Raw genomic sequence first — 27,382 nt, 5'->3', positions numbered from 1 at the left:
TCAAGGGCAAGAGAGTTAGTCTTTAGACTAGTATAGGAAACCCTCAGAACTGAGGTTCCCAGATCCTGCAGTAACAGGAAGGAGGGGCACATACTTGGGTAGAAACTGTGCATCTATGAGAAGTTTTTTATTTAAAGGACAAATGTTTTCTTAGAAAATTTGAGGGCAAGAATCACTAATACATTACGTTTGGTAGAAAAAGACTATACGTTTTTTGTGGTTTCATATAGATCTTCCAAAATAGCTATTATTCTGAAAATGAGAGTGTAATTATGAGGGCCAGATTTAGAATTGTGCCCTCAGGTGCAATTTGGGTTGCTGTGCTCATCTTTTAATATTTTAAGGAGTCATTTGTCCATATATTCCAGTATCTTCTTGTGTTTCATATACATTTGCTCTCAAAATATTCTTTCAGTTCAAATCTGCTATGTAAATTATTGATAGCCTTAATCAGCGGTTCAGTAGCTTTTACTTTTAGTTCTTCTTTTTTCTGTTTAGCTTCCATCTAATTCAGTTTAACTTTTTATTTGAGAAGTTATGTATGTGTGATAGAGACTGCTTTGTTTCTAGAAGGAGCAGAGCTCTTCAAAATGTAAGCTACATACTTCGAAAAAAAGAAGTCCCAGCATCTGTGTTTGTGGGCTGTTAACTTGCAGTTTCTACAGAAAAGGCAAAAATTTCATACCAAATCTCTCAAAAACACTTTAGGTATCTTGAGAAAGAGTTCTATGAATGTCTAACAGTTGTTTCAGGGAGTTACCAGACAGGTAATAATCACAGTAATTCATCTCTTTGTTTCACATTCAATAAAACACACTTCTAAATAACCTAAAATAAAGGAGAGGGAAATAAAAGGTTTGGCATGTAGATATGTAAAATTAGTTGTATTAGATATAATAAATTATATCTGTGTATCATATACATGTATTTCACACTGAAAATATTTTGCAAAGAAATGTCTACCAGCTGTGCCATTGGCTGTGACAAGGGAGCATACTTACAACTCCATTTTGTACACTGGTATAAAGTTTTCCTAGTTATGTGCCTTCTTGTGTTATATGTTTCTGCTTTAGCTAGCTTTTTAAACAGCCACTTTGGAGTAAGGTAATAGTTGTGAAGCTTCTGTTAGCTGAAAGTACTCCTTTTAGTGGAGATTCCGCTGAGAAATCAGTAAATGTTTTTCTTAGCTGCTGCTTTATCCTTCAAATCAAGCCTTAGAGATGCTTTGAGAGGCTTGTAGCAGAGAAATTTAGCATGTTGAAAAACCTGCATAAACAGAAGTGCATAATATGCACTCCATGTTTCGGTACCTAGCAGAACCACCACAAGTTTAAGCCTAATCAACCCACAAAGGAGCGTGGTCTCAAGATTAAGAAGAGTGTACCCAATAGTCAGGTCAGGCCAGAGTAGAACAAGCAGCAGCAGTTGATCTTCAAAAAAGAAATGGCGTTATTTTTCCTCATTTTGAAGCAGAAGGTGGTTTATTGAATGTAAATATTCTCAGAAGAATGTTTGTATATCTTTCTGTATGTTGGTCTGCATTTCTATGTCTTACTTTATTTCCCTTGTCCACAGGAAATCCATCTTGCATTCCTGAAATGGCTTGAGGAAAATGTAAATGCTGAAGGATTAATGGAATCCAGCAAAGTGTCTCTTAAATTTGTTTCATCTTGTGAATCAAAAATGGAGACAACTCCGTCTCTGATGTCAGTCATCACTGAGATGGGAAACTTCTCATCAGAACATTTCAGCCTGGAGACGTATCAACAGAATCTGCAAACAAAGAAGCTTGGAAAGATTCTTCTCTTTACTGAAGTTACCACCACAACAATGAATCTTCTGGATGGGTAAGACAGTGATCCAAACCATCTTGAGTAAGATTTCTGATAGGAATTCACAGCTATAGAAATGCTCACAGTGTTTGGAAAGAAACGTTTTTCTCTTTTATTTGTTTGTCACCTACAAGATACCCAGTCAAAAATGCTGATTGTCTATGAAATAGGACACAAAAGAGAGATCTTTGTGTTTACAGAATATTAATTAATCGTGTATAAATGCCAATATATAAGAGGTGCAAAAACCTAATGTGACAACTTCTTACTTGGAGATTGACTTCAATTGTTAATCTTGCAAAAAAAAACCACGAATGTTTAAAGTATTAAATGTTCATATTTAGGAGATTGCATACATTTTCTAACACAAGTTATTTTCTGAGCTAGTTACATAACAAAAGTAATACCAAGTAGATTGGGGCCTAAATTTTAACATTGCTGTTTTCTCTCCTTCCATTTAATGTCCTTTCACTGAATATTCCACTAAAATGCTCTTTGGTGTTTTTTAAACATTGGTTAGGGTTGTGCTATACGTTCTTTCATCATCACATAGATGACCCTTGTGAATGAGTTGTGAGATACCTTTGAGAAAGTAGTTTGTTAGAGTTTTGAATGGGATTAAGTGATATGAAAATCACAGTTAGTAAATCTTAGGTTGGAGTCTATGTACAAAGAATGTACTGTTACGTTTCAGAACATGAAATAGTCTGATGGAAAAAACTGTCTTTAAGAAGCTGTTCCTCTTCAGGAAAGATTTTTTCTGTGTGTTTCTACCTGCAGCTCTAACTTTTCTTGACAGCCACTTTTGAGTATCAGTGTTAATTTATCTGCAGAAATTGCAGGTGAATTTTGCTGTTTAAAATAACCTCAGTAATTTTGTTCTGGATTTTCTTTTTATCAACATCATCAGTTAAATCGCCTTGAATGTTATTGTAACTGATTAGTTAACTAGCAGTAATAGCTTTACTTCTCAGCTAGAGAGCCTAAATTGTAAGGCTGATATGTTACAGAATATACCTTCTCGCAGGTAATAAAGGTGATTTGTTTTAAAATATACATACACAAAAACTGTGAACGAGCATGCATTAGAACAGTATTACAGTAAATCAGTGTAATTTTACAGTTGACACTGTTCTGATAACTAAAAATTACCTGAAATTAAGTATTTATAGTGTTTATAGATAAACTTTACAAATGATAATTTGCCCTAAAATTTTGTAATTTAGAGACAGCTCAAATCAAATACAAATTCCTTTAAAACCAAACTATTTTTTGTGTGTTTATACATACATGTGCACACATATTAAAAAATGTTGCAATCCAGTTTTGCCACACCCCTTCCTCCAAATCTACATCCTAGTCCTACAACTGATTTGACAAGGGCTTTTGGATGTAGACAGACATGCTATTTCAATAGAGCCCCAAAATAAGTGTTTTATTATTATTATTGAAGCATTTGTAGTATTTACATCTTTGTTTCTGTTCAAATCATATTCAACTCATAGGATTGAAAGCAGACTTACTGGTAAGAAACTGAAGTGAAAATTCAATATGTTAATAGTTTTCTTTCTGATAGTTGTTCTTGGTGGTAGTTCTCAGTAACAGTATCTACATATCCCAGTAAGATGAAATATATTATTCAAAGTCTGTGAATTTATTTAGATATCACGAGCTAAACAGAATCATGTCTGGCCGATTTATTTACGCTTATATCATCCAGAAGGCAAGGGAGATGAGAGAAGTGGTCTTGGTTTTTCATTGAATCTGGAACCTTTACCCTTTTATCTCTAAACTGATGTCCCCGCAGAGTGTTCAGCTAACAGGTTGATTTCTTATGTAAGTAGTCCAAATGTAATGAAGTGCTTGGAGATGTGGGTCTTCAAGATTTTCCCCATTGTGATGCAACTCCAGTAGTTGGTTTTCAGATAAGATGTAAACCAGTTCTTTCTCTAAGCAGCCTTTACAGGGAAGGTGGTCCTATTAAGATTATAATTTGAGTGATTAAGTTTCTTTTAGAAAGTCTTTTGTTTTAATAATTCAAAATATTAAATATGATGATTAATGATATTGTAAATACACTGTTGTCATAGATAAAAGAATAATGTTGATGTGATTTGCATGTTCAGCATGTGATTTGCAGTTCAGCAAAGTACCTTGAGATTTCACAAATAATAAGAAGTCATAAATCACTAGAAATTGAGGCAAATATCTATTAGATATTTTATTTATTCTTTCTGAAGAAAGAAGTTGTCAGTTTTTAATGTACTTCCATAAGAACCAATATGAATGTGTTAAGGTATGTAATATGTCAGGTTTAGGATATGTAATATGTCACTTGCCAGTTCAAAATGAAAGTGTATCTCAAGAAAAAGAGTTTCTTTCATTGCACAAAAAATAAGTTCTTACTGATCAGTTGTAATTCCCAGGAAAAAAAAGTAAATTATACCTTGTATAGGTAATCGAATATTGCAATAAGCAAGTGCTACAGGATGGAATCTTTTATTTTTTCCAAAGTTTGTGATGACTGAAAATGTGACACAGACACCTCAAGAACTTAATCCCTGGGATTAGCAGTGAATTGATTTAGTAAATTATTTAGTTAGTAAATTACAAATAAATGTAGCATTTAACTTCCGTGATTTTAGATTTTCTTATACCTCTCCCACAAACTGAATGTCAAATGTTTGCCTCTCTTCCTTTTCACTTCCCCAAACCTTCATACCCCCCAAAATTAAGACATCGAAGGAGAAAGTGGGCTGGAACTAATTTAATGGCTGAGTGACCTCACAGTAGAGAAACAGCCGGAGCCTAATAGGGGTCTTTGTCTACATTTCCACCCTGGCTGGTAACGTGCCAGTCAAAAGTCAAGCAAGAGAAACAGGTGGAAACTATTAGACCTGTCATAAAGTTTGAAAAATTGATTCTGGAGTCTAAGTGAATAGATTGAACTTGACAGTGTTGTCCTAAAGATTCTAAGGGAAAATTCTGTAGTTTAATTTGGAATCCCTTGATTGTTCATTAGCTCTCCAGATGGCATGTCTTGACATTTTGCATATTAACATACACACTTTATTATCATTGGCATACATTTACATGTCCTAAGGTAACGAGCAAAGTGTGAATTCACCTGTAAGTATCTAAAATTAAATGGCATTAGTCTAATTGTAAAACAAAGATTTTTTTTTTAAGCAAAAAAATTTGCTTAAATATCATGTAGTTTTAAATAGTCAATATTGCTTCTATGATTTGAAGTTAAAAGCTTTAAATGAATCATAAGACTACATTTAAAGCATTTAATCTTTTACTTCTTAAACTAAAATTTAATTAATTAATTAATTAATTTTTTTTAACCAAAGATAGAGGCTCTCCTCTTGTTTTGTTTTGTTTTATTTTTTTTCTTCAAGGGAAATCAGAAGTCAGAAAGAAATTTCAGAAACCTTGTGTATTTCTTCAGAGATATTTATCCCAATAGCACCTGACCAGGTTAACCTTTCCAGAAGCAGTTCCACTTTTGTTGTCTCCTCTCCTCAAAGAATGCCTGAGTTTGTATGACTCAAAATGAAACCATTATTTTTAAGGATGCATCTGGTATGCCAATGCAAGTATTGAGTTGTGGAAACGAACTTGCTAGGCTCACAAGACCTGAGGTTGATAAATAAATATTTCTAGCACGCCTTAATTAACTGGATTGGTTTCACAACCATTTCATTAAAAATAAATTACTTAGGTATTCAGTTCAATTTTATTCTTTACCAACACCTTACATCTTGTTTTAATGTTTTATTTGGCAGAAGATGTGATTTATACATTACTAAGCCAGCATGTGATATATTGTACATAAAATGCCATTGTGGATACTGTTTCCCCAGTATTTAAGAAGAACAAAGGCAGCTGTTCCTGTGCCATTGTTAGGAAGAGTTTGACATAAATATGGTGAATTTTAGTGGGAATGAAATGTGGGAGAAAATTGCTTTCATAATTGCTGAGTGGGATCTTTAAATAAAATGTCAGTTTAGAGTAAACATTTTCCAAACAGTTAAAATCTTTGCAGAAGAAAATCCTTTACGTTGTTGGTGCCATTTTAGTTTTTCTTGATGCTTTTCAAGATTCATCGTGATACAGCTTTAATTTTGGAAAGTGAGCATTGAGATTTTATTTTTAAAACTCATGTTTTATATTTAAATACACGTGCTGCTTATGCAGGTATGCATTAGTGAAAAGTAAGAGCAGCTTATAGTTGCAGGAAATTGGAATGGCAGTTCAGAGGCACAAACAAGCTGAGATTGACAAACTGTATTTTGTACCTAGTGGGTGTTTTTTTTTTCAAATCCTTATGATGTTTTACTCTACATAAACACAGCAGCCTCCTGTTTAGTCATTCCATGCACCTCAGTGATCTCTTGTATTCTCTGTTTAAACCACGTTTTTTAAGAAACAAATTGAAGTCAGATAAGCCAGGTGGGTGGTGGTTTGAAAAGTGGTTTAAAGACAGAAATTTGGAATTAACATAGCACATGCAAAATACGCCGTATAGTCACAGTGCTTGTATTCATCCCATCATTGGGCGTATCACTCTAAAGCCTGACCTCTCAGGTATTTCCATCATAATTCCATGACAACTGGACTACAAGCACGAACTGTTGCTGTTGCTATTGGCTCAACTTGATTGACCATTTTCTTTAAAGTTACAAAAATTGTTTACTGCTGCTGATATTATTTTAGCTAGCCATGTTTCATAATCTAGGCTCAGTTGGGTGGAGGAAGCAGTTGTGCTGTGTAGTCAAAATCAGCTGCAAGAGGGCTGGTTTGGATGATATGTGCAAATAGGGACCTTGTGTTTTCCTCACCTGAAGATGTAGAGGTAGTTGGATTACAAAATCTTCAAACTACAAAGTCTTTGTCTTTTGGTCTGACGAGAATATCCTAGTACATTAATAGTCTTCTGTAAATAAATGTCTTGTCACCAACATTAACAGTTTGTAAAAATTACCCCTCTCCATACTTCCCTCTGAAGAAAGTGTCTTAGAGAGTTAGAAAATGCTGTGGTGGTTGGGAAGGTTGCCTTTGTCTCAAGAAATTGCTGTTGGGTATTTAAAAAATATCTGCTGGTAAATTGGTCAGTGGGATTTAAATGTTGTGTGAATTTTGTGTGTAATCTTTTCATAATACATAACATACATAGCCAAAACATAATTTATAATTTTGGATAGCCAGGCCTTCCTTGTGTAGAGGACTCTCACAAGTGCATCTCTTAAAAGCTAAGATTCCTTGGTTGTCTTTGTTTGTTAAACTATGTTGAGGAATAGGAATACTTTACTTAACAAATACTTAACCTAAAACCTAAAGTTAAATACTATTGGCAGTAGACCTGCTCTTTGAAGGATTTCATTCTTTTAAGCTGTATCCCTCCCATTTAACTTAGCCTTCATGTAGTATCATCTCCGTTTGTTTCTTACATCATTGGCTTTACTAATTTTTAAACTTGCATTTATTTTATTCATCGGGTTGAATTTGCAAGAGGGCTTTTTATTCTCAAAAGAAATAAGGTTTGTGCATTGGAATAGCTGCTTCCATGATTGTTTTTTTTGAGGATTTTTTATAGTCAGTATTCTGTGCCATCCTGTGGTGATAAAGATTAGCTCACGTAATAGTATATGTTAGTTTCCCTTAAATCAAATACATTTCAAGAGTAATTTTTACATGTATAAATGTTTTAAATGTATATTATTTCTGACTTTATTCTTCCATTCACTTATTGGTACCGTTTTGCATCGTCTAGCATTAGGGAAAGCTGTCCTTCATCCTGATAATACAAGATCATACAGGAATTTTTGTAATACAGCCAAGAGTCTGTTCCCTTCCTTGCCTGTATAAAGTGAGGAATTCGGAAGTTTTTGGCACTGATTTGGTTCTGTGCCATTCCCAGACTCTTCTCTGCAATAGCATTTTTCATTACATGCTTGCTGAAAGATTTCTGTATTAGGATTTGTCATCTCCTTTGCGTCAATTTTCCTTGCCTTTCTTTCCACCTGTTGTGAATGGTTCGTAAGGGCGCTAAACAATTAGGTCCCTATTTTCTTGTCACGCACCTTGTGTGTCTGATTTTCCATGGAATTGAAGACAAAATATGTTCCTCTTTATTTTTTTTGTTATGTAAAATTAGTAGATTTTCTTCCTGTTAATGAAGTGGGCCTCCTGCTTGCATGGTTTTTGTCAGCACAGGGGGAGGTTTGATGTTCCCAAAGGGGATTGAGTCATAAAAAAAAAAGATACCCGTTTTGCAGAGCAATTAACCCACATTGAACTCTTATAGTATATTGTATTACCCTGCTGCTGGAAGTTCCTGAACAATCCGTATTGTTGTATGAATACACATGTATCCTTGGGACACTCCTCCTTTGTTAAATATGAGTGGTAACCCTATAAGACTGCACAGTTAAAATGATTGCTGGAGAATGGAAATAGAAGGGTTCAAGAACATTATCTTGTTTTGTTTTACACCGTGCTATTTTCATGCATACATTTTAAATCAGGCTTTTCGTATTAAGATGAAAAAATTGAATGCTGAAATTAAAAATCATCACACTGTTGAAAGAGGATTAACTTGGAAGAGTTGTGTATTAGAGTACAAAGTATGTAATACATTGCAATATATAATATAGGGTTATCTAGTTACATAAATTATAACACACATTGCATATATATTATTGTTACTCATTTGGTAACTGAGTAACTGAGTAATTGTGACTGTCAATTCTGCCTTTGAATTTTAAGTTTGGTTTAGTAAAAAAAAATGTTGCTTAGCTTAAATTGCCCAGAAGCACTCGTGTATTACTGTTTGTACCTCAGTGAGAAGGAGAGTTATATTAGAAAGTTAAAGTTTTGCAATTAGATAAAACAGAATAGCAGTTAGGTAGTCAGATGTACTAGGAAGAGGATATCAAGTGATGTGATAATGTGTTCTGTTAATGGGTTATCTACAACGTATAGAGCTGAGGAAGTCCAAGTTTAGGAACTAGTAAAGAATCCATTTGGCTGGACACTGCACGTTTCTTACACTGTTGACCTATCAAGGAGATGTGCTGGAGATACTCAGCACTTGCATGTTCCAAACAGACTCCTTTTTTTTGTTTTCAGAAAATGGAAATACAGGACTGGTTGGAGAAGTCAAGCCCAGTATGCTTTGCTTTGGAATTCTTCTGACCGTTTTTTGCTTTAAGGGATGCATAGGGCCTACTTCACTTTTGGAAGTAGAATTAACATCTACAGAGTAATTTTTATCTGGTTATTTTAGGAAGCTGATGGGAAGAATCCATTTTCTCAGACATGGAGAGAAATGTGTTGTTTGCTACATTTTGACTTTATTTTCTTTGAAACTACAATAAAGATCCAAATTCTGAACTAAAACTAAATGCAGTCAGACAAAATGTGAATTATTGTCTGGAGATGCCAGTTTCTCATTCTGACTGTACATGGAGAATACCATAATCATGTTTCTTAGAAGTTCAAAGTTAGATCATGGCTTTCAGTTTCCATTTTGCACATCTCCGTCCCTTTGCCCTTGCCAAAAAAATAAAATAAAAAATGGTTGGATTTACTACATCGTAGGAGTTGAGAAGCTTGTGGCATTACTGTTTTGAGGAAGTTTAGACAGCACCTGTTCCAGTGCTGTTACAAATAAACATACTGATTTTTATTCTTATGCTGCTAGAAGATAGTAATTTGATTTCAGAATAATTCACTGATTGTTTTCAGTGCCTAAACCTTTCAAAGCTTGTGTAATTTCTACCTTAAGCAGTAAAATAAGAAAATCCCACAGAATCTGAATTCTTTTCTTAAATCCCACTGGCCTAATTTATTTTCACTTATACTCCTAGTTAAAATATTTTAAGAATCTGTTTGTATTCAAACGAAGGCTTGCATTTATCACACCTCATATCATTTAGCCTAAAATGTCGTGGCCTGTAGAATGGTGTGTAAAAATCGAGGTTCCCCCACTGCGGTTTTGTGATCCCCAGGATTGCTATAAAATACAGTACCTCATGTTGCTTTCAAAAGAATTTACTAGCATTGTTCTTGTTGCTAAAGAGTTAAAAGTGGCAAAACTTCCAAATGTTTTTTGTAAACTTCAGCTGATGCTATTTTAAGGATGATACTATCTTACATAAAAAAAAAAAAAGGAAAAAAGGAAAAAAAGAAAAAAAAAAAACAAACACAAGTATTTTAAAGGTTTCTTTGCAAATGCTGAACTTTCATTCCATCTTTCATCAAACATACGTGGAATACAACTAGAGACTGTTCTATAAACCTTTTTCATTTTATTTGTGTTTGAATGGATCATCAGTTTGTCCATTCACAGAGCAAGAAGAAAGAGGAATTCAGAAGAATGCTGAAAAGAAAACAAGAAGAGGAAAAAAAAGTAGAGATGGAGGCTGAGATATAGGAAATAGGAAATAAAAATAAGGCATTCAAGGGAAACAAATCTTATCTGTGTTTGCTGAATATTTGTTTAACAAATGTTAGGTTAAAAAGAGTGGCATGTAAAAAGGTTGCAGTATTAATTGGGGAAAAATCTACATGTTGTCAGAGTGCATAGCAAACCAATTACTGATAAGAAACATGATATTCCCTTGTTCAGCTGGCGAATTATCTACTGAAAGATCCTGTACTGTTTAGGTTCGTTTCCTTCTGAAGTCATAGAGCCTGGTAATAACTCCACTTAAGCATGTGGTGGTTCCATTTCTAACTTTTTTTGTTTGAAAACTGGGCAGTATGAGGAATTTAGTTTATTCGGGGTAAAAATAATTTTCTGTACAGTCGTCTATGAATCTGCAAATTATGATACACTGGTTTGCTTGTTTATTTTTAGTCGCCCTTTTAATCTTTTCTACCATCATAAGCATATTTGGATACGTAATCAGAATCCCACAAACTGCTTATATTTCATGTTTTTAAAAATGTGGCTTACAACATAGTACATTATACTTTTTGGATCTCGTGTAATCCATGAAATTGCATGTTGCATGACAGTAGAAAAGCTTCAGAATTCATTCTACCTGACTGTAATGCTTTCCACCCATTAATTTACCGTCTTTATTCAAATCCTAGAATAGGCAGTTAAAATTTCAAAATGATATTTCATTGACCCATTTCTACAGCCCCTAAAATGTATTGGTAAACTCAGATGGCTTGTGGGCTTAGTTAAAGAAAACAGTATTTTTTTATACTGTTATATTTATCTTTCAGCTAAAAGATTTCATCCATATAATGATTGTTAAGCCCAAGACTTGATTTTCACATATGTCTAAACTATTTGTTGATTTTCACATATGTCTAAACTATTTGGTTGTATAAACTAGTTGCTACAGAACCAGTTTCCTTTTAAGGATGCATATTGTGCAATATGATTGCGGTACTGAAACTCAATTTTCTGAGCACTGGAACAATAACGTGCAGAAAATGTTTTAGTGGCTAAAAATACTATTTCAGTCTTCACCGAAGAGAGAGAATTTCTGCCCTTTTGGAAGTTTTTGAAGTGATGCAGAAGAATGCTTATATGATCTCAGTAATCCATTTTTTAGGCTTCCATGTAGGAGGAAAATAGTCTAAAATGTTATCCACAGATGCATAAGAAAGAAAGAATATTATTTTGGACCTTTAAGTTTGAAGACTCCAAGTTACATAAGAGTTCTCACTCAGTTCGTGATTTATTTGCCAAAGATAACATGTATACCTTATCTGGAATATGGAATCAGATGTGTGATACAAAAGAAATAGCTGGGAGCCACATGCTTTAATACAAATTTAAAATCTTGTGTGGGAGTTGATTCATGTAGAATTCACGTGATAGGGAATAATTTTAAGTTAGCAGACCGTATCAGGGTAGCGAGGATCAATGCTTGTGGAATGCTTAGAGTTTTCAATCACAGTTTATCCATCTGTTTTCAAAAAGAAAAGTGAAATAATCACCCCTTGCCAAGGTAATTGAAAAGCAGTTGGGTGGCTTGCATATTTTTTGTGGTAGTAGCCAGGCATCAAATAATTTTCAACTAGAAGATGTTGGAAAGTCTGTAGAGCACTATGAATCTAGCTTATTTGTCTGCCTTTTTGTTCTTCTCTTGGCATCAGTATTCTGCCATTCAGTTGCTGCATTTACATGTTTTTCTTTGGAACTAAGTGCAGATATTCGTAGTTCTCCATCAGAATATTGCCAGTGTGCTGACAGAAAAAATACAAGGAAGATGCCCTTGTGCATCACAGTACCAGCATACTGTAAAGCCTAAGGTAAAAAAGAATCTTTATCCCAAGATGCTTCTTGGTTTTAAGAATAATAGTTCAAGAATCTTGATATAGCCAGTTGGAAAGCGTGATGTATGGAAATGTTCAGCCTAGATTCAGACACAGAATGTCACCTTTGCAATGTATTTAACTGACTACGCTGATTTTGTCCCCAGGAACTGAAGTTTGTTTGATTAACTCAGATTTCCACAGATCTGTATGCTGTAGCCACAGAAATGGAAACTGATTACAGAATATATTGTCATAGATATTTCACTGCGTGTCATGTTCTGTTTTTTTTGTTTTGTTTATGTTTTTTTTAACCTTTCTGATAAAGAAAGACAAGGAATTATTCTGCCGAACAGCCAAACATGGTGTTCATAGCAATAAAATGGCATAAAATATGGTCCTCATTTGAACATGTAATTTATCTAAGCATTTGTAACTTTAGGTATGTAAAACATATTCAAATCTTACAGACAAATTGTTTGTATTTCTTCATCTGCGTTATTGGCAAGGATTGCAAATTCATGCTTATCAATTTTGGGAGAATTAAAAGACTTCTGCTTATCTTCTGTTTATTTCTATTCCCAGTAGCTTTCACACACACTTCCAGTATTTTGCTATTATCAGCCATTTTTATTTGTTCATTTTCTGGTTTTGGTTCAATTTCATGTTTGAGGTGGATAAGATATAACTTACTCGTACCACAAGCTAGTTAATAAGTACCAGTGTAATTAATTAGTAATGCATGTACTTTAAAAAAAATGTAATTTAATGTTAAAACAAATCTAATAGTTGCTGACTGGTAAGTAAGATACTGCTGGCCATAGTCAAGAGAGAAATATTTGGGAGAAATCAATCTTACTTTAGTTAGTGACTCAGATCTTAACATCGTACATGCAGGGAAAAATATTTTGTCTTGGTAGACTTCACTGGATGTAGCTTTTTCTATTGTTTATCATCTTGAAACTTATTGGTCTAATTTTAATTCTGCAGTTCTGAACATAGCTTGGGATGAGTAAATTGTAATGATTAAATACTTCAGAAAGAAGGAGAAAGATTTTCTTAAGTCCCACTTCCTTTTGTCTGTGTCAGCTGACCTGAAAAATGTAAGTTACACATATTTCTGATGTGTGTCATTAAGAATTTGCATGCTGCCTTCTCTACATTTTCTGTTATTTTTTCACCACTTTATTATCTCTAAAACCAAGGAATACAGGTTATTTATGCTAGAGAATGGATTCAAACTTCTGTTTTCACAATAGGACTAAATAGTTACATCAGGTAAGAAATTCAGCACAATTCCATCTTTTTTTTAACTAGCTATAGTAACAGTTCAAAAGAGGTAAGGCCAAAGGGAAAGAATGAACTCATAAAATTAAACTGTTTTCAGCTATGGGTTACAAAAATAATGCAAGTATCTTTCCTGGCGTTTTATGCAGAATTAGGAGTAGATGAGAACAGCTAGACATAAATGTATTTGAGGATGCCTGCAAGCCTAGGTGTAACAGGTTGTCCAACTAATGTTAATTGATAAGACTCACCAGAAAATTCTACCCATTGCAATGGAAACCAGCTATTAAAGGGAACAGAGAAACCACTCACTATGAAGATTTTGGAAACCATACAGTCACATTTTGGGTGGAAGAAAAAGGGAAGAATAAGTAAACCTAGAGTAGTAATGAAGATTTCTTTTTGTGAAGTTCAGAATGATCATTTTTGCCTACAGGAAAGCTGCAGAGGGACTGTTTATCAGGGAGTACAGTGACAGACAAGGCGTAATAGATTTAAACTAGAAGAGGGTAGGTTTAAATTAGATGTAAGGAAGAATTCTTTACTGTGAGAGAGGTTTGGCACTGGAAAAGGTTGCCTAGAGAAACTGTGGATGCCCCATCTCTGGAGGTGTTCAAGGCCAGGCTGGATGGGGCTTTGGGCAAGCTGGTCTGGTGGGAGGTGTCCCTGCCAATGGCAGGGGGTCAAACTGGATGGTCCTTAAGGTCCCTTCCTACGCAAACCATTCTGTGTTTCTTTGAATAAGCAGGTCCTGCTATGTGTTGGCTATAACATTATTCATTCTGGAATATTTATTATTCATTCTCAGAATGTCTGAGGGTCATCATTAGCTCCACGAGAAAGGTATGCTAACGTTCCGTATTGTTCTGTTTTTGATTTCAGCATGACACGAACGCAAAAAGTATGCTATGCAGTTTTGAGAGTACAGGTAATTGGAACATTAGGATTCTGCCTGATAACCTGTTTTTCATCTAAGGTACATTTCAGAAGTTTCAGCACTCAGTGGTCATCAGAACAGATAATAAATAGTCATTCACAAATTATATTTCACCAGTGACTGGAGAGCAACTGCACAGAAACTATATCCCTTTACTTGAGAAGGAGATGAATATTCTGCTGTTAGCTGAAGCTGTAATACATGGTATTCGTGATAATAGAATGATATTGTTTTGGGGGGGGGAAAGTAATTTGCTATGAGTCACTAGCTTAATAAACTGGTGTGCCAACAGGAGAGGTTAAGAAGGGTGAAAATATTCTATTTTGATGTTTTGCCAAGTTAAGCAGCGAAATATTGTGAGCCTGAACCAAGTGAAATTAAATGCTTTCTACTGGTTGAAGTTTTCCTTTGAAAAATCTCAGTGAGTGACAATTCAGAAGTGGTAAAGTGTAACAGTAGATAAGTAGATAAGTGCCCTTCCTTCCCTGCTTCCTCTCCCACTGAGGAGAAATTGCTGAGCAAAAATCTGAAGTGCTGAGGTGTTTATTTTAACACTGGGAAACTCTTATTACTTCAAATATTTGCCTGCTTGTATATCATATCTATTATACCAGATGTGCCACATACAAATTAGACACGGCTCATAAAGTGTGGTAACCCTAGATTTTTCAAGATTTTGGATGTAAATTTTCCTTTTATTTAACGGATCTCTAACTCATGTCATGGAGGCTTACTAGTGATGCAGGTCTATACCTTTCTAATTAAAACCTTAGTAGAATTCCTCCTATACTTGAAACATACACCTTATTCAGTTCCTCCCTTAAATATATATATATCTTTATGTATATATATATATGTCCTTAGATGGTGATGAAGCAAGAAATGCCGAAACGAAGGGAGCATTCACTGGATCTGGATCCAGGTTGTCTTAATTACTTGGCTAGGTCTGCAGCTCCATTTACCACCTAGCAAATCCGTCTTGATAGTAGAGAAGTTCCTTTACAGTGATGGTAACTATACAAAGAAAGCCTAAACTAGATTCAGATTACTAAATATGAAGTCAGAGATGAATAAAATATAAAGGATACCAGGAGTCAAACTATACTGTAATTTCTTTTCACTTTTCCTTGCATGATGAGATAGTTCAAATGAACATTTTATGCATGTGTTTATCTTTCACTCTCTGTATAATGGATTCTGGCATAGGAGCGTGCATTCACCATGCATGTTACTCTAGTTGAAGAGAGCATTGGTTTTTGGCAGGCTGTGCTGCAGGCACCCTCCTCTGGACTTCGCAGAAGAGATGCCAGCCAGCTTTGCAGGCTAGCCTGTTGGGAGTGTTCTCTCATTTTAGCTGGCTGTGGAGCCAGCTGGCAGTCATATCCAGCACAGCACTAGGTAACATGAATGAACTAGTCTTCAGTGAACTGGAGGTTTTTTTTTTCTGAATTTAGAAGAATCATTAAACACCGTTTTACAAAAATGATTTTGTCAATGTCTTTACAAACTTCAGCCATATAACTATTTAATAAAATGAAACTCAGAAGGTTTTGTACTAAAAACTGTCCATTAATTTTTAAAAATCACAAACTTTGATTGTTTTTCTTTCAATCGATCGTGTACTTCAGTATTTCTAAAGGTCTCTTTTATTGTGTGATATTAATGTCATCAAGGGAGCGAGCTGTAAGGCAAAAGTATTTGCCTAGTGTGTGTTTTCAGTTTTATGTGTTCTAGTAAATCTGAGGTGCTTCGTTCTGGTTTTCAGGTTTCAAAATACATTAACCATCTCTCCATCTTATGCAGTGGCTCATACCCACCTCGTTACAAGAAGGGTAGGAACATGATCCCTAGATGTGGTTTTTCCTAAGTAGGTGATTATTGGTATGTATGCCATTTGTGTGTAGATTTCTTCACTGGACCACATTACATAGCGTATTAGGTCTTCCTAGCATTAGTTACATTTGCATGTAGGTTTTTTCTGTGTGAATGCATTCTGGAGGGTGGTTTTGAAACACTGATATTCGTGTTACTAGGGATATGTATGGTGTCTGCATTATTTGCCAGTAATCTGAGTTGGATTTGGTTTCAGAAAATGTGAGCCATTGATTTTACCTACAGAAGTTTTAAAGCACCAGCTGTATGGCAGATGCTCATATTAAGGTCTTGCGTTTCAAGCAGAACTCAAGAAATTCTTAGGATACCTTATTTGCTTCCACTACAGATTTTTCTTCTTCAGATTCAGCCAATCCATATTCATGGGCAAAGAAAAATTTCAGTCTTTTGTCAAAACCTACTGGATAGAACCTGTTGCCTTTCTTCAATTTCTGTTCTCTGTTCTGCTTTCTCTTCTGCTAGACCATAGCTGGTGAGTAAGATTGAGTGGGAAAGAAATTCTATTCTGCCTGTTCATTTCTACCAAATCAAAATTGTGTTACTACCTGCAAGCAAAAATAAAACAAAATTTAAACATATTGCTCTCATTATGTCCATGTCCTTAGGTCCTTAGCTCTTTTGATTGTTCAGGAGTCCAATCAACTGTCAGTCTCAAGCAGTGTGAGGAAGTAAATGACACAAGTGTCCAACAGTAGAGGTCTTTATCCTGTTCAAGGGGGCCAGCTTTTTTTTTTTTTTTTTCCTCCTGAAATTAGAATCTCCTTCCTGCCGTTTTTTTCCCCATCTAGCTGCATATTGTAATTTAAAGCCTTCTTTGATGGTGGTACAACATTGTCCACAAACTTCACTTCTGCATGGAAGTAGACTCATAAATTAAGGACAGATATAACACTGGTCATAAAGTACTTGGTATAATATTTTCTTTGCAATATTTCTACTGCTGCTTCAGGAGAGACTTGCACGTGTTTTTACTTGCATGTCAAATCACATAACTTTTTGTGGAGGCTGTGTGTGGCTTTAAAGATAGTTATTTGATGCAGGAGTGGAGCCTAAATTTACAGATCATATCTGGACCATTTCACAGCTTTGTTTTTTCTGCAGCTCTACAGTTGTTATTAGTAGGCTCTAACTATATAAATTGAGACTACAGACTGTAATTGAAAGAATAATCTGACCTTCCTTAATGTGGGAATTTGACAGTCCAGCCTGGGTTTTCTTGAATAATTTAATTTTCCTTCTCCATGCGCTTCAGAATTTTGCTTCCAGATCAACAACCAAACAAAAGGAGTATATATTTATATTGTATATCATGCATTTTATTAATTATATTTATATTCTAATATATGTTACATATTTATATTTGTTTCGTAGCAGTTATATTTTTAATGAATACATTTGCTAGAAGATATTTGAGTTTTTGTTTAGAATGTACTCACATACACATTGCAGTTGTGAGCTTTAATAATGTAAGCATGTGAAGACTTATGAAAGGAAGGAAGTCTTTATTTCTAGTCTTTCATATGACAAAATTTAACCTTATGAAGGCATTCTTTCTATAAATTTATATGAATAAGATGTTACACAAAATTGTACTGTGATTTCTTTGCGCTTTGGATTTGAGCAAGTTTAGTCCTGTTCTGGGTACTAGCTAGAATGCTTTTCAAGAGTCTTTCCCAACGTTTTTAATATGCTAGTGTTATGCTGTGTGCTTTCAGGAACAAATTAGAGCATTTCAGTAAATAAAATGTCATTTTTTCCTTATCTTTCAGACTTTAGTTGTCATAACTTTGTGCATCTTTTGTTGACAGTATATGACAGTCTAAAATTGGAAAATTTGGGGGGAAACTCTTTGTATTGACAGAGAATTACTAAAATAACATGTTATTTCAACACTAGGAGTATTTGACTTGTTAGACTTCATTTTCAAACTTAGCCCCAAAAGCAACTACAATGAAATTTGTTTCTCAAGTTTTAAGTGATATCAGACCAGTTGTCTTATTTATGGGAATATTATAGCTCCATGTGTATCCTAGGATGTTGAATAAAAGTTGCAAAATAAGACCCAGTATAAATGTTTGTTAGAAAAAGTAGCTTTTTGCATAGTATTACAGAGATGCAAAATTAGAAAGCCAAAGATATGCCCTCCTAGATGTGAACACAGTGGTTGCCAAGCATCTTCCTGAATTGCATTTATATTGTTAAAATTGCATCTATGTTGTTATGCTGCACGTTGAATAGTCTGAAGTAACAGCTGCTCACCCTATGGAAACCAAAAGTTTATGTGAACATTTGAAGGGGAAGAGCGCTGCAGAGGATGATGAGAAATGGGTTATACTGAGTTTTTCTTAATAGGACACGGTATACATATGTTCTAGACCTACAGTACTGTGGATTCTACAACATAGCACAGAGAGAGAGTATAAAAAAGGTGATTCCTGATTCATAACATGGAAGATTTCCGCGTAGTGGCACTTAAACGACTACAAAAAAGAAAATGGCGCTGTTGATATTCAGCTATTTGTTTTTAATAACCACATTGATAACAATATTTGTGATATTTGTTGATAGGAATATTAATGTTGTGCCCAATAAAGCTGTAAGGAAGAATAAATCCTTGGAAGCTCAGCTGAGAATTCAGATTGCACCATTTGACCCCACATAATTGAAGTGGGTGTTCGTTCTGGTAACAGGTAGGCATTTAATTCTGTAGCGATGTGGCAGAAAGTTACCACTGCTGAAACTGTTTCAGCGGTCTTTCTGCATGGTTTTGCAAACAATAAATGAAGCTTTCTCAAAGTATCTTATATGTGTCTTTTGCCATTCCAGGCATTTTTTTTAACATGGAACATTTAGAGCTCAGTTTCACCAGCTCTAAACTTCTGGCTAGAAATTATCCCATAAATGCCTTGTTTATCACGTCTGACAAGACAACACCTTGGAAATACTACTGAAGGAAAGGATAATAAGCCTTCCAGGAAACTCTCTGAAATTGTGAAATACTGCCTGAAATTTTTATGCCTTGTCACAGCATCCCCTTAAATAGCTTCTTGCAATATCCTCCTCAAATAGTGATGTCTAGAATTAGGAATATTAGTAAATGGCTACTGTGCTTTCTGGCAAGTGTAGCTTCCAGCTCCACTTGGATACATCTCTGCACATACGAAACTGCTGTATAAAATAGATGTCTCTGGAGGCCCAAGTTTTGGAGGCTATAGTTTGTAATCTGGTAAGGGTTGCCATTCGTTATGTTTGTATTACAGCTTCTGCCAAGTACTTATGACAGAATTATGGAAGTATGAAGTGCTTAAATAGAGACCTTGAGAAAGAATTCCTCCGAGGAAACAATATTTCCTTACTGTGGTTAGGTGACTGGATGACTATAGACCACTATTTCATTTGCACTGCGTAGGATAAGTGCTGGTTCATGTGGGTGGTTCATTGGTTTGTTTTGCTAGAGATGCAATATTTCCTTTTCATGCACTGTTACTCCGCATAGATAATTTAAATGTTGATGCGTGATAGCTGCTGCTCATTTACAGTGATGTGAGCACCGTATCCTTTTCAGTAGGGAACGTCACAGAAGAGAGCCACCATTTTGGAGTACTGTCCATTGAGAAATTGCGGGTTGCCAAAGAAACCCCCTATATAGTACTCTGGGAAAAATGCAGCTAATTGCATAGAAAGGTCTTTTGACTGTCCTATACAAACAGCACGCCTTTTTAGTGGTGGGGTATGTGGAACTGACATTGGTGAGGTTATGCACAAGAAGAGCTAATTCTGAGAAATTCAGCTGAGCTAAGATTGTAGCAGATCAAGCATTTCAAGGGGCATAATGAACAGGTAGCTGCACTCTTGGTTCAGACTGGTGTAAACAGTTAAAATTCTGTTTTCATGATCTCAGTTTGAGTTTGTTTCTCAGTAGAAGGTTGTCTTCTGATTTGGAAGATGTCATGTCCGCATGCTCATTCTTTCCGAATGGAGATTCACGGGCTGTAATTTCAATTCAGTTGTTTCAACAGCTAATCTTTGCATGAGTTTCTGAAGGTGTCTGTGTTCCTGGCAAGGAGTCCAACTAATAAGATGCAGACTTTCACCTGCTTGATTTTAGTCTGCCTCAGCAGAGTCAAAAATGTTTAGCTGGTGAGAACTTAGTGATACTGTTCAGATGAGTTTGCTCTGGAAACCCTAAAACAGAGCAGACATCTAATAGAGGTGAGTATGAAGGACAATGTGCTTTATAGCAAACAGGAAGATGAGGGACTGTATGGGGGGAAGCTTGATTATTTTTCTCTCTTCACCAGCATTCACCGACTTACATGATTGTTCAAACACTGCTTTTAGTTGGCATTTGCATCTCTCATGCCTGTCAGTTGGTGCAAAGGGGTGTCTATGAGAATAGAAATTTGCCTTACTAACATTAGTTCCAGATAAATCATAGTTGTGAAGTTGTATTCAAGAAGCTGCTACTTGCTACCATCAGGGGAGTGGAGCTCTCAGGTGATTTCTTTTACTGGGATTAGCTATTTTAAAATGATAACAACAAAGTTAAGAAGCTATGATAACAATGATAACAACAAAGTTAAAATGGTAACAACAAAGTTAAGAAGCTAACTTCTGTTCATGGCATTTTTGCTGAACACCTCAGAAAGCTGCATGAAACTTTGTAGCTGCATAGATGATAGTACCAGAAACCACAGCAATTTTACAATCTGCCTTTATTTCAAAAATATGAATTGGAGCCTGTGTTACTTCTCTATGGTGGACCCCCTGTTTAAAATCTTTTGATTTAGTTCATGTTAAACGTGTGCTGATGCAAATGGCACCCTGCTGACAATACAGAAGGGAAGAAAAAGAACAACAGGAGATGTCAAAGGAGTGTGTAACAACAAGAGAAGAGCGAGTAAAAAGATTCTTGCAAACTTCATTTGTCGAAATACCAACACGAGGGAATTCTCTCTGGCATAAAATAGCTAAAACTGCTGTAGTCTAGTGACACTGGTCTTGATATGAAGCTTGTAGAGATTCTCTGAGACAGTTTCAAACCAGCATTTGCAACACTGTAGTACCACGTTCAGCATGTGTTCCTAACCCGAGTTATCTTGACTGTTGTGCTTTGCAGCTCTTGTAACTTTTTACTGACACTTGAGCTCGTGTAGTGAAAGCAAGTTCGGGAATCCCACATGAATCTCAATTGCCGCTTTTAGCTTGCTGTGCACGTAAAGTCTTGAAGCACAGACCACATCAGCCATAAGATGTGTGGATCTGCAGACTTGGTTCTAGGAAATTCATATGCCACAAAAGAAATCTAAAAGCTCTACTTAGCGATGATACTAAGAGAATGATCAGTTGTGCCAAAGATATCTTTCCTAATTATAAACAGATGCTTTCCTTTCTGTCTTGTTTTTAAGTACGATTTTCCTAAAATGGAACCTAACAGTACATTAATTTTAACATTCAAAAATGGTCAAGCTGGGTTTTCTAATAACTTGGGGATGCAATTCTGCAGAAGCTTTTTTTTTCTGCTTGGAGATTGAGGGGAGAAGAAAATCCCACAGATTTCGCTGGGTTTATGTTTCAACTTTGTAAATCACACTTAGGAATGTAGTTAAAAACCTGCAAAAGGTAATAGTGGAACAGAAAAATCTAAAATATGGAAGATTTTAACTTTAGAAAGCAGTTTTATATATACAGTAGTGTATATGCTACACTTGTTAAAACAAGGATACATAAATATTTTCATTTTTTAAAGTTCTGTTACAATTTTAAAAACAATCTTTTTATTATCCAAATTTGTGTATACTGTCTTATTTCAGGAATGATATTAAGTATCTAAATGGCAGAAATGTGGATTTGTCACATAAGCAGTCATGGTTCTCTCTTGTTTCTTCCTTGGTATATCCAGCCTTGCCAGGAGACGAGGCCAGATTATTTTTGTGCTATAGAAATTGTTCCAAAACAAACCCTTTCTGTAGTTACATTATCCTTCAATGTAAGGAACATGTTTGGCTTATATATTGCTGACATCTGCCAAGTGTTTCTTTACCAAATGTTTAGTGTAATTTGCAGTGAGCTGGTGAATACTTAATGGTCTTTGTAGAACTTCATCTTTTATGTCATTCTCAGCTAGAGCAAATCCTTTCATCATCAGTGTTATCTTTGTGCTGATTTTTGTTATTTAGATGCCTGCATTTCCCACACCCAATTTCTTTGGGATTTCCAGGATTGTATTCAAAAGTATATACCTTTTTTTTTTTTTTTTTTTTTAATTAATTTGTCCTGAATGGTATCCAATGAATATATGTGGTATAACGAAAGGACATGTTTTTCATTTAACTCCTAGTTTAAAGCAAGTTTACCTTCCTTGGCATCTCATTTTAAGTTGCATAAGGCAAAATTGAATCACTATTAAAATGGGAAACTTAATTACTGCTTAATTACCACTTCCAAAAAGTTGCTGGAAGTGCTAATTATAGCTTTTCTTCTCTTCTAAGTCTTTATGTGTAGATGCACCTAGTTCTGTTTTTAGTGAGAAATTTTATACCTTTCCCCCTCTTTTCTTTCCTCCCTTATTTCCCCAGGCAGGAAAAATAACCTGATCAGTTCAGTAAAAGCAGTTTGGGCCATTAAAATCAGCTTTGTGCTGTGAATCCAAACAGTTTTAAAATAGTTAGAATCCAGAGGAAAAGGTGGGAGAGGGGCAAATCTCTATCACTAAAATTTTCCCTTTTTTGTTTAGGATGTACCTGTAGTGACTAGGTTTGCCACAGTGGGGTTGCAGATTTTTAAAAACTAAAAGAGGAATATTAACTCCACTGAGTCTCAAAGATATAATTCATGACATTCTACTCAGCTAAGATTAACTTGAAAGCTTAAGAACAGAGGAATAAAAAAGATTAGTTTACAGATTATCAGTGATAATCACCAGACTCCTCAGCCCTACAAAATTAGGCTACCCACTTCCTTTACAAGAAATAAAGAAATCCACAGTCTATTTAGACTCATAAATGCTAGATGAAGGAAAAATGGCTTGGAAAAAAATCATAAGACATTGAAAATATCCCATCTAGTAAGTCACAGAGAAGATGGATAGGGTGATAAGTTTTTAAAGCAGGCAATATTGGGCCAAGCTGAGTAAAGACAAGTCTTTATTGATGGGAATGTTTTCTGAAAGCTCTGATGTTTGCTTTCAGATTTAGCTGTTGTTTGGACAAGAGGGACTCATATTACTTTTTCAGATCTATATGAGCATAGCTTCAAGGTTGCAGATAAAAAGAACTTTTAATAAATTTTTATACTTTCATCTATATTAATTTATTTTAATGATTTTGACTGTGTATTGATACTGATAGTAGAAGGTGCTGTCTAGTATTTATTTCTGAAGCTGGTTTTGCTGTAAAATGTGCTGCAAAGTACAAGTAGTAGAAACTACTACTAGAAACAAAGTAAAGTAGAAACTACTTCACATTGGTACAAGCCATAAAATTCAGGAGCTTTCAGATGCAATTTTACTGTATAACCATTAGTTTTCCTATTGTGGCTTATAGCAGGTATAAATGGAATTGTCATTTAAAATTATTTCTACACAATTCCTTTGTCAAACATTGCAAAATAATTAATTTTGCTTTTTGATAAATCATCACTTTACAATTGATTTCTTAACTTAATTATAAGATTGCAGACTGATTTTAATAGTTACTTACCTCTGCATCACAGCATTTTTCCTCCTGGTTTTCAGAAGTGCCTTCCCTATGTTAACATCAGTAAGGTTTGTGTATTATGTGGAACAGTTCCAGACAGAAGACATGTTCTTGAGAATTTAAGTGAATTGGTTCAAGAAGCCTTTTGGCTGCAGGTCGCTACTCACAAGTGGGCCCTTTCCATGGTGTGTGTGACTCTTAACAAATGTGCTTTAGTGCAACATCACCTGACCAGTTCAAGCTGCAGCTCAAGATAACAACTAAAGAGGATGTCTTCCAAAAGAACCAGTCTCAGAAACTCCTGTGCAAGTTACTGTTGCTGAATTTTGAAGCACTAATTAGCAGCTAATATGGGAACATTTTACCCCCCTGTCTGCTGTTGCTGGTATTATGGTCAAGGGGTTATGTCTTGAGGAGTTCAATGGAAAACACTGTTACTGGGTTGTTCCAGTTTGAGGATGACTGATGAAGAGTGCTCCCAATCAATAGCACATTTCAGACATACCAAACATCTGTCTTCTTGTTCTGACACTTCAAAGGTGCTCCCGAATCCAGTTGTTAAGGATAATTTGCATATCATAACTATGCGTTGTAATCAAAACTCATTTGTCTTTGGTCCAATAAATGAAGATTTCCTAACAGGATTCATAATTGTTGTTTAAAAGTAAAATCAATCATTTCTGTATAATTGCCCAATTTATAACCTTTCCTTTACCTTGTGCTTCACCTCATAGAACCATGGCAGCGTGCTGTAGGTAGAGAGGAAAAAGAGGAAGGAAAATGGGTTATTTGCTGAAGCACAGGGCATGCGATTGTTGTTTGTTGTTGTATGAAATCACAATCAAAATTGACACAAGTTGCTATTAAACTCTATTTCCTGTGTTAAAAAAAAGTCAGTATTAGCTAAAAAGAAACCTGCAGCAGTAGATTTGCACATAGACCTTAATGAGCCCAATTGACCTTCTGTGCTGTATTTACAATTGCCTTAAAATTGTAAGCAGATGTTTGAAAAACTTTTGTTAATAGGTCCCTAACATCTGTTTCACCAGTGATATTGCCCACCAAAGCAGTTGTAATTAGTAGAGCACCTAGTGCATGCATCTTTTTCTTATTGGAGCAGATGATCATATTTCTCCCTCAGGTATTAAAGTAAAATCTTATTGGCACTTTTGTTTTCATAAATTCTACAACATTTCTTTTGTAAAGACTAAAGGTTTTCCACCAAATGCAGGGTAATGTAATAGTTTTTCCCTGTGAAGTCTTAAAAAATGCAGTACAGTACCAATACATCCACTAACACTAGACAACATTCAGGGGATAGCGAAAAAACAGAATATGAAATACTGTGTGCAACTGAAACTTTTGATAGCGTTTGTCCATTTGTACTGCTCCGATGCATGATAGAATGCGTGCTTAAAGTGGAAAAAAAGAAAAATGAAAGGAAGAAAATCTTACACTCTGCTGCAGAAAAAGCCAGTGTCATATGCCCATTAAAGTTCTTTTATATGACATAGTTTCCATTTATTTGAGAACACAAAAACCTGTCTGCTTGCTCAGTTTATATAGCAGTCTTTTCAAAGAAATTGTTATGACAGTCTGTGAGGGTAAAGGTTCAGCTTTAACCTTGTGTTGGTTGCCAGCCTTCATAGCTCTTATGGCTTTGTTTTTTCTTTTTTTTTAAATAAACTACAATTTGAAAGTTATTCTTTAACTCCTACTTTATAAAATATAATATGGAAAAGCAACTGGGGGAGATCTGTGCAAAGCTGCCAATAAAATTTCCACTCCAGTTGTTTCCATGTGGACTTCATTGGAGATAAGTCACTGACAGAGGAATAGCCCCTTTTCCAATGAGGAATCTTTTTGGAAATGTTCTGCTACCTCCTAAAGCAGCCGCCAGCCTTTACAAAGTGCAGGAGCTTTCTAAAACATCCCCCGTGTCTTCTCAAACCTGTGGAACGAAGACTGTGTCAGTCACATCACAGTTTGTCTAATTGTAATGGATTTGAGCTACATCGTTTTCAGGATAGGCACTGTAAAGTGTTGTAAGCTCTACCTTCCTGAGAGAGAGGTGGGGAGGATGGGAGGAAGGAATTTCAGGAAAGGGGATTCTTAAAATATCGCATCCCCTGAAGGGGAATTGTGGAATCTTACTTCAGATGCAGGGCTACATTATTACAGACATGTGTCTGGATCTTTTGCTAGCTCACCTGTATGTTCAAGAAGTGCTTAAATGCTTAGATCAACGTTACTGAGGCACTAATCGTAATCGTATGGAAACTACCTTACTAAGAAGTGTTACTGTGGCCATGATTTTCTAAGGTAATGCAATTTGTACGGGGAGACTTCTTAGGACAGATTGAGTTAGAAAAGGATTTGTGGCCCATACTTCTTTAGTAAGTAGTGATTTCTACCAGACATAGAAAGAATCTGAAACCCATTGCCTGTTCATCCAAGGAAATATCCAGAACAGTCATTAATGTTGGTCCTTTACTTTTCAGATTGTGTTATGGGTTTCTTAGTTTAAAAAAAAAAATAAAGGAACTATTCACATCTTCCCTTTTCACTCCCTCATAGTCTTTGTTCACATAACAAGTTAAGATGAGAATACAAGAACCTGTTCCGTATTTTCTGCTAGCAACACCATTTTCAAGAATGTTCCAATGTGTTGTTTTTTATTAAACCTCATTTTCCATAAGAAAATTTTCTAAGTTAAGTTTCGGTAATGACTGTGCAGATGCACTGTTACTTTTTTAAAAAACTTGAATAATCTCTCTAGTCCTGTTTTCTTTCCAAGGGTAAAATGAAAAACAGCTTATTTCCTAGTCTTTACGTGAACCTGAAATCATGTGAATAGTAATGAAACAGGTTTTCTCTTAAGATGCCAAAAAGAAACATACTTAACTTACAGCGAGAGAGACATTTGTTCATTGTTTATATAGACAAATGTAAAAATAGAGAACATCATTATGAAAACCAGCTGATACACAGAGGCACTTTTGCAAACCACTTCTTTTTTTATGTGGTGAAGATACTTTCATTGATGCTTAGAGTTATGAAATGGAGGAACTGCACATTAACTACTGTAAATCACTTCCAACATCTCTCTGATTAAAATACCTTTGGAAAAAAGCAGTAGGGTTAGTACCCTATGCTAAATGATATGTGTAGTTCAGTTTTAAAATAATTTTTTCAATGTTTCATCTGAAAAAGTGCCACTTTTTACTTGCGCAGTTTTTTCAGCCTTCTGTTTTGAGGTAGGCTAATCTAAATTCAATCAAAATTGGCAAGTAAAACATTCTCACGCAGAAAACAAGGCTAGAAAGATTTATGTTGTGAAAACTCCAAAGATTTTTTTTGCCAAGTTTGCATTCAGTGTAGTGTTTATGTAGTGCTGCTTAGCTTTCAGATGTAGCATTGAAGTGGGGAGGATATACAGATGCACCCAA

The 27,382-nt window shown here is 35.2% G+C and overlaps 1 protein-coding gene across 1 annotated transcript in view; it reads left to right on the top strand.

Annotated features, from left to right (window-relative positions):
• Positions 1-27,382, top strand: part of HLCS (holocarboxylase synthetase) — a 122,183-nt gene that overhangs the window by 41,718 nt on the left and 53,083 nt on the right. The window contains exon 6 of the mRNA XM_032195378.1: positions 1,576-1,847. Coding sequence (XP_032051269.1) covers positions 1,576-1,847 — 272 coding nt within the window. The remainder of the gene's footprint in view (positions 1-1,575; positions 1,848-27,382) is intronic.

The sequence above is a fragment of the Aythya fuligula genome, chromosome 1, assembly GCF_009819795.1.
Source record: "Aythya fuligula isolate bAytFul2 chromosome 1, bAytFul2.pri, whole genome shotgun sequence".
In the NCBI taxonomy this organism is placed as follows: Eukaryota; Metazoa; Chordata; class Aves; order Anseriformes; family Anatidae; genus Aythya; species Aythya fuligula.
This window is presented reverse-complemented; position numbering and strand designations above follow the sequence as displayed.